The sequence below is a fragment of the Coptis chinensis genome, chromosome 9 (assembly GCF_015680905.1).
Source record: "Coptis chinensis isolate HL-2020 chromosome 9, ASM1568090v1, whole genome shotgun sequence".
NCBI lineage: Eukaryota > Viridiplantae > Streptophyta > Magnoliopsida > Ranunculales > Ranunculaceae > Coptis > Coptis chinensis.
In genome coordinates, this window is record NC_141464.1 from 31014678 (window position 1) to 31026446 (window position 11769).

The 11769-nt window shown below is 34.9% G+C and overlaps 1 protein-coding gene and 1 long non-coding RNA gene across 2 annotated transcripts; both read right to left on the bottom strand.

Annotated features, from left to right (window-relative positions):
• Positions 1–6: 6 nt before the first annotated feature.
• On the bottom strand, positions 7–2682 carry LOC147475545 (uncharacterized). Its single transcript, XM_086585444.1, has 4 exons — positions 2011–2682; positions 1249–1892; positions 932–1160; positions 7–606 (listed from the first exon to the last, which is right to left on the bottom strand). The coding sequence occupies exons 1-4, from the start codon at positions 2680–2682 to the stop codon at positions 7–9; spliced, it is 2145 nt and encodes a 714-aa protein (XP_086441570.1).
• A 6565-nt stretch (positions 2683–9247) lies between these two features.
• LOC147475546 (uncharacterized) lies at positions 9248–10818 on the bottom strand. Its single transcript, XR_015209515.1, has 3 exons — positions 10671–10818; positions 10198–10587; positions 9248–9326 (listed from the first exon to the last, which is right to left on the bottom strand). It is a non-coding gene; the product is annotated as an uncharacterized LOC147475546 (long non-coding RNA).
• Between the last annotated feature and the right edge of the window lie 951 nt (positions 10819–11769).

An 11769-nucleotide genomic window follows, 5' to 3' on the forward strand; every position in this document is an offset into this window, starting at 1 on the left:
CTACAATCAACGACGTGGTTCTAACAGTGATCTCAAATGAGGTTGCTCTGCAAGAGTAGATTGGAAGTCTTCTAGTTCTGGTGCTTCTAGCTTGTCCACTTCGCTAGTCATTTGCCTTGGTGAATGTATGACCACCCACCAATCAGGATATTTCAAATCCCTTGAATAGAACACTTGATGGGCTTCTTTGGCACAAATGGCCGACTCATCTAACATTTTGTCGGAACTCTTGAGCCGATTAAAATTTACCACCACCAAGTTAGAGTCTGGGCATAGCTTACATCCATTGGTCTTATCTTCCACCCTAACCCAGTCACAATAAAACACCACTTCCTTGAAATTTGTATAATTCACCTCTAGTATCTGTTTGATGACTCCATACCACCTAGCAGACACATCGATAGGATTTTTATCTTTCCTACCTGATGTAAATATAGTAATTCCACTCATGCAAACACCACAGTCTTGCGTAAGAACGGTTTCATCATGAGACTTAGTAAAAAATACATAACCATTGATGTGATACTTTCGAAAAGTTTTAGCTTTGAACAAGGGCCCTCTAGCAAAGAACCACAATTCAGATGAAGTGTCGCCATTCTCCAACAACTACAGAGAGAACATACCACAATTCAAAAAGTGAAAATAACATAAAAGCATAACTTACTATCCTAATTAACAAAGACCTTATTATATAACCAGTCGATAAAATCTGTTTGTATCTATTACTGCCTTTTTGCTATTCCTTTTCTGCTACCTCGGGAACTAGATTGCAAAGACTCACGATACTCACTACAATTTATTCAAAGAAGTTAGTATATATGTGTGAATTTATTAATAGGGAAGTAAACATTCATGCCAAAAACTAACACCTGTAGTGATCATCAAGTCCATCGACTTCCAAACGGAAAAGTAGCCATCTACGGATTTGTACAAATTGCTCCTTCGACAAAATCACATCTTTACCTTCAAGCATAGAACCCTCATCGTTATATTCATTTTCATCTAGAAACACTTGACCAGTGGTTTTGTGATTCTTGGGCTGTGAATTTGGAATGTACTCCATTGCATACCTAACAGACTCTAAGACAAGATACGACTCTGCAATCGATCTTTCAACAAATCGTTTGTTACCGGATATATCTTTGCACTCCTTCATTGACCTAATTAAGTGATAAACCCATGAATGCATTAATTAATTTAATTTAAAAGCAAGGAAAAAAAATTGGGATTGAAAGAAGAATTATTTACCTCTCAAACGGATACATCCAACGATCTCGAGCTGGTCCACACATCAATGCCTCATCAGCTAGATGCACAACAAGGTGAATGCTAATATCAAAAAATGATGGTAGAAAGTACTTTTCCAACACGCACAACGCCTCTGCAACCATGTACTTTGCATCTTGGATTTCTTTCCGAATTACAACTTTCGAACACAAAAGGTTAAAAAATAAGCTTATCTGATGAAGAGCTTTCCGCAAAGCAGGATGAGTTGGAAAAGCATGTTGAAGTAGCACGGGCAAAAGATATTGCATAATCACATGATAGTCGTGTGACTTCATTACAAGCAAACCGGGTGGATCAAGACTGACAATGTTACTCAAATTAGATGAAAAACCTGAAGGGAGCCTCAAAGTTTTCAAAGTTTTAAGGAAATCCATCTTCTCTGCCTTATCTAGGAAGAACGGTGCTGTAGGTTTAACTTGTTTCCCACTTGCAGGGTCAGTTTGCATCCACTGATCCCGGTGTATGCCAAGTTCCCTCATATCCTCTCGTGCCTGGACTGTATCTTTCGATTTGTCTTTCTTATTAAGGATCGTGTCTAGTATGTGCTCTGCAACATTCTTTTCAATGTGCATCACATCAATAACATGACGAACTTTGTGATAGATCTAGTAAACAAGGAAAAACAATATGGACTTTCTATACCATGCCGATGTAACTTCATTACCTTCATTGTCGTCAACCACAATTTGACCACCTCTCTTTCGCTTCTGACCAGGTTTATACATAACTCAATGTTTGCAAAAGTACATCGCCATTTAATCGTTGAGGAGGAGTTATACGCTCTTCTTTCTTGCTACCCACTAGTCCCAAGTACTTGCCGTTCCTGAACGGGTGATTACCTTTAAGGAATATACGGTAATCTAAGTATACATTTTTCCTACTAGACTTCAAATATATGGAAGAAGTATTGTCACCACAAACAGGACAAGCTTTGTAACCATGTGTTACGCAGCCCGCTGAGTTTCCATATGCAGGCAAATCATGGATACCCCACATTAGCATAGCCTTCAAAGTGAAGTTTTCTCTTTTGTTCATGTCATAAGCCGGCACTCCTTTCCACAACTCTTTCAACTCATCGTACAATGGTTCAAGAAAAACATCGATGTCTCCTTTTGGTGCCTTTGGACCGGGTATAAGTAAAGACAACATCTGAAACTCTGCTTTCATGCACATAGAAGGGGGGAGATTGTAAGGCATAGTGATAACAGGCCAACAACTATAACTAGTAGACCAATGCCACGCTGGATTAAACCCATCGGTTGCAATTGCAAGCCAAACATTGCGCTGCTCATTAGCAAAGTTTGGCCACTTTTCTTTACAAATTTTCCACTGACCTGAATCAATTGGATGACGCATATAAGCCGCAGAAGTCTCTGCTCGTGCATGCCATGTCATCTCATGCGCTATCCACGGTATAGTATACAACCGCTTGAGTCTTGGAATTAAAGGAAAATGTCTCAATTACCTTGTTAGGCTCCTTGGAATTCTTCTTCCCTTTACTCCCTCCTTAACTTTAAACCTTGGTGCTTGGCACTTGGGACATTCTGTCAAATCTTTGTTCGTCTTCCAATATAAGATACAATTGTTCTCACATGCATGAATGCACGTAGCCTTCATTCCTAAGTCTTTCAACATCTCCTTCATTACCGGATACTTCTAAGGGACGGTGTTACCTTTAGGCAACCATCGCCTCAACAAGGATAAGAGTCTTGTCATACCGGGTTCGGACCAACCAAATTCCTTTTTTACGTTATGAAGTTCTACAAGTGCTGAGAGAGTTGTCTCAGGACCCTCACATGTAGGATACAATTTTTCAGTTTCTTTTTTCTTATAATCATAATACCTCTTTCCTAAGTCTGGTTCAGGAACATAAGGTTCATCAAATTCAATTCCCAAACTACCATCACATGTCACCGCATCACCGTGTAATCCAAAAGCAGAGTCGACAAAGTTTCCCATCCCAATCCCGACATCCCCAATGGTTTCTTCCTCAGTGTCCCCCATCTCAAACCCATCATCAACCGAGGTTTTTTCCCCAATATTTGCAACCAATGAAGGATGAACAGTAGCGTTAGATAAGTCCTCACCGTGTAAAGTCCATACACGATAGGACTTCTCTATACCTTTTGAGATTAAATGGTATCCAACCTCTTTATAAGTCAACCAATACCTATTCTGGCACTTCTTGCACGAACAAGGACACTTCTTCCCGCCCAACTTCCACAATGCAAATTTAAGAAAAACCGCAACTCCCAATGAATAGACTACGCCGCCTCTTTCGTTTTCACTCATCCATTCTTTGTCTATTGGTTCTGACATTCTATACTATATTTACAAACCAAGGAAAATAATAGTCAACATAAATACCAATTAGCTAGTTTTCCAACTATGTATAAACAAAAAACAAGAAAGAAGCGGCATCATAAATATAAATAATATACACTTTACATGCGTAAAATAAAAAACTAAATAAAAACAAGTAAATAAATCCATCCAATCCTAAATTAGACATGTTTATTATAGAACTAAGGAATAATACTCTTCAAAGAAATATACATGGTCCCCTTCACCAAGTAAATATTTTTTCAGTTGAAAAGATAAGATTCAAATGCAGGTAACATTGTTTTCAATCCATATGGGCAAAGAATAGTTAGAACACTAAAATTTGTAGGTGTATAGCTCGTCGCTTAATGCAACATATAATTTCCACCATATCTACAACTCAAAACTAACAAATACAATGAATATATATCATGCGCCCATATTTTCAGAATGAAAGAGCCACTAGGAAATTGTATTTGTGAGTACAGATGCTACTTTAGCACTACCTATTGATTTGCTTTATTCTAGTGCAAGGCAACTAATGCAATTAAATATGCACAGACCTAAAAGAAAAGGTCTAGCCTAGTTATATTCTTATATCCTCAACAACTAATTATCACATTTCAAGTAGTATGTAATCCAGGAGCTATGTACATAACCTACAAGGAAGCAAACTTTTATAACCACATCTATTAAACCAATAAAGATTAATATTTTACCTCAAAATTAGACTTAGCTGCAACAAGTGAAACTTTTGAGAAAAATCACAACCCTTCAAAAGGAAACATATCAAGTATGAGAAAAAACAGATACACAATGGATAAGTGTCATACACCAACATTTTTAGAAAATTGTATCCACGACTCCACTAACACATCTATCTTTCTCAATGAATAAAAAATAATAATTACGAATCACTAACTAAAAGAAATTCTATCTTACGGTTGTTTCTCTAAGCCAACTCATTTAGTATGCACTACTCCCACTTACAAATCACGCATAAACAACAAATTGAGGGTGCTATGAATAGATTAACATACAATCAATCAGTATTTTCCAAATGAATTCTCAATCAAATCATGCATACATTCGACTAATCTGAGCAACAATCAACAGTTAACTTAACAGTATTCTCTAAACATGAAGTCTGTTGAGTATTTCAGTATTAATTTCTATTTAATACTGAAATTAGCTCGAAACACTAACAAGGATCTCTATTAGAAAAATAAAAACAAAGATTTCATTATAGTTTATCATTAGTGCAAAAATATGTTTATAAACAACCAAGAGGAGAGAGAGAAAGAGAGAGTCAGCAAAAAAGTAACATTTTTTAATCGAGAATCTGTGAAGAGATTGACTTGGTTCGTCGAGAATGAGAAATTGGAGAAGATGCGAATAGAAGCTAGGGTTCTTCAAAGAGAGAGAGAGAGTTTTTTTTTTTTTTTTTTGTTTCTGGCCATACAAAAAAAGAGGCTAGATTAGAATTTCTTTCTAAGTGTTAGCCGAAAAAAATAAGAAAAAAGAAGGGGGAAATGTGACCGCGTTACCAAATTTGCCCACTTGTGATATTTTTTTTATTTTTCAATTTATTATGCATATTTGTTTCCTTTTCTAATGGATATAAATGTTAGCATATCCCAAAATAACCGTGAAAACATTATTAAATATTAATTCAAGATTTTAAGTAACGCTTGTTGTAGTAACGGATATAACTGTTACTGCTTACTGCATCAGTAACAGTTATATCCGTTACTTATTGAAAATTTGCACTGTTACAAAATAGCTATTATGGTGTAGTGAACTAACAACCAATGTACCTAGGAAGCATAAAACTATTGAAAATCGATTATACTGGACAAAGTTGTTAGAGTGTTACCATGTAAGAAAGAATATAGGCTCTTTCTAAAGAAAAAATAAATAAAAAAAGTAAGAGTAAAGTTTAGTGATCCTTCTATACTTTAGAGCTTCAAATTCATCATCATCTAATGATTGGTAATATTCACAACTTACAATAAACTATAACCAAGAATCCTACAACTGCAGAAGTTAATAGAGTCGTTGATACTTGGACGATTAAATTATTGATTTATAAAAACGGTGGAAGGAACTAACCCAAAGACAGTCATAACAACATGTAAAAATATAAATAAACCGAGACAATAAATATTTCAGCTACGACTCACTTTCAATTTATTCTCCTCCAAGTATTCCCCAACTTCTTCTCTGAGATGCAACCTGATCTCAGTTCCACATCCTAGTGGTTCGTTCCATGAATCTTCAGAGATAGCAAATGATCCATCAGCTATAAAGGTCCAAAAAAGATAACATAATCGTTAACATTGATACAAAACCACAAAAGAAGTTGAGACAAACTTCACAAAAACTTAAACGAAGAGAAAGTCCTATTGTTTGTGTCGTAGATGTGGTGAAATCATAGCTAAGATGAAAGAAGCAAGCTTAATGGAAAAGGATATTAGTTTAAGGGTGTCACTTAAACGAAGAGAAAGTCATATTGTTTGTGTCTTAGGATTAGAGAAGTTCACCACATTTCAAGGCACTAGATCTCTTCAAATGGCCAAGGACATTTGGTACCAAAAGCAATAAACTTATACGATATCAAATGTCGAGTAGGACATTTGATAGCAGTAAACTACTTGTATGAATTTTTTAACCACCTAAAGCCAAATCAGGTGCTTAGCAGAAGCAAAGAGGAACTTCATAATATCTGATATTATCTAAAAAGGAAAAAAAAAAATCAACAACAAATTATATTCAAAAATATTTTAACGCCAAAATAAAAATAATAAATTGGATTGAAAAAGAAATAAATAGAACATAGTTTCTCAAAAAAGTGAGATTCAGAGAGGAAATGACCTTACTAAACATAACGTTCTCTTGCTGAAAATCAACTAAACCATCTAAGAACACCTTGCATTAAAAAGTCTCTTTTCTCTTAGAAAGTTCTACCGGCAAGTCGAGACATTCAAAGCATCCTTCATTGTTTACATTCCATGTAGTTTACCGTTTAAGTTCCATGAATTACCATACTATCTGTGGAAGAAAATGAAAACAAAGAACCTATTCCACTATTAGGAAAACATATTAGACATCCAATGCAAAGTGTTTATATATGTAGGAATGTAAAAAATTAATAGAGTTTAGTATCCCCTGTTTTAGGACCTATTTTGTAGTCATGATGAAATCTAAACTGTTCACCATTGTAAATAATGTTGCACTGTTAGTGTACGCATGAAAAGAATGATACACATTGCCTTTGTCTAATAAAAAAAGTAATTAAAGCTCTAAAGGTGACCAATACATTCTTTTCTAATAATCTGAAATAATCTCTGCATATAATTTGAACTTTAGCTAGAGAGAGGGTGACGTGTCCACATAATAGAGAAAACCCTTAATGAAGAAGAATTTTTTTTTTTTTTGTTTTAACCAAGGGTGTGTTGTTGTTTTATTTGGGTTACCCTAAATCCGATTCCTTCAACAGTTTATGTAATAAAAATTGCATGTTGGCAACATCATTTTCAGTGAGATTCCAAATAAGACTCATTTAATGTGTTGTTTTTTGATTCATTCTTGCACTTTTACCTAGGCTGTATACATTACAATCAAATGTCTTTGCTATGAAGTTCTCATGACTAACCTAATACATATTGTAGTGGAAATCCATAGTGTTTTTCCCTTATATGCTGGTTTTGCATACCTATGGTCCCTTTGAAGGATGCAAGGCATATAACTTTGTAGTCTAAACATGGTGTTTGACTATTGCAGTTTATAATATTTGCCAACGAACGGATTGACATCATCTTGTATTTGAGATTGGAGGATCACCATAGCTACTTAGACTGACCAACGCACATCAAAAGGAAAAGGACAGACTAAAAACTTTAACTTAAGCCCAAAGAAACACAAAATAAAAATGGAATACATAAACATGAAAATTAAAATAGACTAACATCACATAACACGCATAAATCAATTAAGGGGTAAAAAAGGAACATACCTGATTTGAAAAAAGTTCTTTGGGTAATTTTTTTTTTTCAAATTTTTGGCATATATGAATTATGCTGAATTCTCAGCATCTCTGTGTCATGAGACCTTAGTGCATTCTACATGTAGAAGTTTCAAAATGTAAGACATATAACACACACAAAACAGACGTCCACCAAATAAAATATATATTACCATAAGAAAACATCAACAAAAGAGAAATATATAGAAATTTACAAATTTGCAACCAAGAGAAAGAACAGTTGTGAAATTCCATCAAACCTCCATGTTACAGCAGCAAACGACCGTCTTGTCTTGCGCTTCTTCCTACTATCAAAAGACGATTTCATATTGTTGAAGGAAATACCTAACATAGATTTGAAATATTATATATTTAAGCCTAAACAAATAACTTCTATTGCAGTATAAGTTTATGCATAAAATACATGTTCCTCAATATGAGATTTAAAATTGAAGTGCCAAAACGTAAACGTTGGTGAAGAGAAATCATAATAGAACTCCAAGCACATATTTACTGCTTCGATGAAATCTCGCATTGTAAAATGTTGCTCCCTGATGACCTTGTCTCCCATGGACTTCAGACTCATTACAGACAGAGGGCAAGCATTGTGAATCTAGGGAAGAAAATAAACTGAAATTAGTGAGAGAGCGTAAGAGGAGGGTGGCAGGGTTACATTAATCATACTTTGCTAGAAATCCAAATAGAAATAAGAGCAATGAGCTGGATATTGCATTATCTCAAGGGTTGTTACAAAAGCAAATTTGTTGTTCGACTATTTTCCACTATGAAGCTGAAACGGAGGACGACAATGAATCCCTAGTAGATTGAAACAAACTTGATGACTTTGAGCTGCTTCCAACCCATTTTCTCCTTTCTTCTACACTTGCTCATTGTGAAAGAAAAAAAAATCAATTTAATAGAATCAATTTTCAAATCAAAGAGAGAAAAAGAGTTGTCCATCATGTTTTCAAATTTAAATCAGTAATTTAAATAGAAAAATGTTAGAATTAAGTTAGGGTTTTCACATACCTAGTTTGTCTTAAGCGCTCTAAGAAATCCCATGTCTCTCTATGAACATGGGGAACCACAACTAAAATCATCTCGAGACTGCAGAGATACATTCAAGGAAAATCTTATCAAGTCGTTGCTCTATGGTTGTTGAATCCATTTATCTTAGATTTGGTCCCTGCAACTCTTAGATACGGTGGAGTCTTAGTTTTTGAGAATGACTGCTACATGCAGACCCTGCAACATTAAAAAAACCCTTAAGACTATTCCTTTTATTTCGAATCAAATAGATATACAGCAAGTTAGCTAAGCTAGATATATAAACATATACAGAGGAATAAAAATGAGAAAGTTAGCTGAGTTACATAGTGAAATCTCTACCATATGCTGCAATGCTGAAGATTTGGTTATTTCTTTTTTATTATTTTATGCTGAAGATTTGGTTATTTAGGACTCTAAGTGCCAATAAAAAGCCAAGAAGTTGATTGTCGAACCTAATGTCAGGTAACATAAGTAAAATTGAACAAACTACAACCCCATAAAACCCATGACAACACGAATTGGTGAAAAGAATAACATGATCGCAATAGCTTAGAGAACATACTACAAAGATAAAGAACTGTGATTTTGAATAGCCATAGAAAACCCCATTTAGGTGATTGTCAACCAAATGCCAAGTTGCCAACTAACACAAATAAAACAAAAACGACATAATAAAGTTTGGCCTATATACAATGGGTAAGAGAATGTAACGCAAAGGTAAAGAATCTACGACCTACAATAGTAATTAATCATCACTCGAAATATTTGTTCTATACATACACTTGCGAATCACTATAACTTGAAACTCAGTGGTAGGTATATACAATAGATTTATGTATATATGAAATAGAAAGATAAATATGAAACTTCAGGGAACTGTCATAGATGTAAATGACGTTGAAAAAATCATAATACGTATCACACATAGTAAAGTTGCAACTGAGCAAAAACAATTATGGTGAGGCTGAAATTATGCACCTTGAAGTAAGTCTCATGGCAAAGAAAGTTTAAGATTAAAAAAGGACGAAACTATACATATATTTCTTAATCGCCATGAGAAAAACTACATTCAAAGAGTCGAGTTCTAAGAAATTGGTGAGTTTCAAGAAAAACTTAAAGCGAAACAATTAATGAATCTAGAGACGCTTTATTATTGGCTTATCGTAGAATGAATTTAGCACAATGTACTAAGAAATAACTGTTGACACACTTCTTCCAAAAACCTTAGTCTCTTCAAGTATTTTACTCACCGGCTCAAAGTCAAACATATTGATTGCAAAATTGTGACCGGTTTAAGCTTCTCCAAACTATGGTGTATTCCAATGTGCTGCAAATCCTCATTTGTTATAACCCTAACCCTTCTTATGCTACCTAATTAGCATAGCATAAAAGTAAAAGAAGATCCGCACTACCTTACGACAAAAAAATTCAAATTACAAATCCTGGAAAGATAGTTCAATTAAGCATCAAACTCACCTTGGTCTTAAATATAAGAAGAAGGGGATTAAACATACCTGAGTCTTCTTGAGTTCAAGCTTTCAGAACACCCAATGAGACAGTAACAACAACATGATCAGCAACCATGGTTGAACCATCCTCAAAATGGAGCTTCACAGGGCTAGGTTCACCACAGTTCTACATATCTGTTGACTGAACATCGTTTTGCCACTTGATTTTGATAACCTTTTTGCCCAACTGGATCAAGCCAATTGGGAATATCAACGCTATGGATTCAATAATACTTGAGTATCCCTTAGCAATGGTAATCACTTTGTGGTAGAGTATATACAAAGGCGTATATATAGAGATAAACACTAAGCGACCACTTACATTGGATTTGAGCGTACAAAAGCCATTGTATGTTGGTCAAAATGATCTGGACCATCCTTTGTTATAATTTTGTTCTGTACTGATCAAGCAATTATGAGTTACCTCAAAGATTGATAAAGCTACTATTTAAAAAATTAAATAAACGAATATATGGTACCTCCAATCGATTAGATTGAAGCAATCTATCAATCGAAGGAACTTCAGCAGCTACTTGTTTTCCCATAGTTGGGTAAGATGAAAGGCCGCTCCACTTTATTTTATTTAAAGGACCTGCAGTGGACATACGTAAGTAGTTATAAATGTATCTTATCTAACTCACCTTAGCTTATCAATCACTCAATCAGTATGCATCTCCCTGACCCACCAAGCGTTGCACGATATAACCCTCTGTTGCAAGAATATATTCTAAGACACCACATTAAGAAATGATCAATAGTGCTCAAAACATTCACCTTTAGTTCAAGTTGGGAAGAATCAGGAAGTATAACAGGTTTAAATGATAAAGAGCGTTGGTAGATTGGTGTAAACAGCATGCACATAAACAAACAGCATGCACAGAACATTTGGATGCACCTATAAAAAACAAAGAAACTTATACATCTTTCTCCAACTATCATTACTCTAAAGTTGGTATGCAAACTGTTGTTGTTCTAAGTTTCTACAACACTATCACCAAGATACACTGTAGGAGACTGGCCTAGTTTATTTCATGGGGTAAACTTTCAAACCAAAGACTTGCTCCAAAAAAAAAAGACCCAACCCTAAGGTTCCTAATCTACTAATTCGTTAATATGTAATGCATAGGCACATTCATGTAAAACTATATAAGTAGTAGTACATCATTAGTCATCTCTAATAAAAAACACACTGTACTTGGCTACATTTAACTAAGAGTCTGAGATAATGTCTTTGTCTCTAATAGCCACCCACACCATTCATTCATCTTCCTCAAGTAATCCTCTTCATAGTATGTACTATCTACATCAACCTCATCTCATCTATAAAGCAAAAGGTTCTTCAAAAAGTGGAGTGTCTTTCGTAATCAGTGTTGTCAAAATCGTACGACTTACGAGTTGAATCGTCCGATTCAAGTCGAGTCGAAGTTCAATAGATCTAAATTGCAGGTTTGAATCGGAGGGTAGTAAAATTGTTGGAAAATCGCGATTCGAACCAGCAAAATCGTTAAAAATCGCACGATTCAACGATCCGATTCAGTGAAAAAGGGAAAAAAGAAAAAAAAAAAAGAAAGAAAGAAG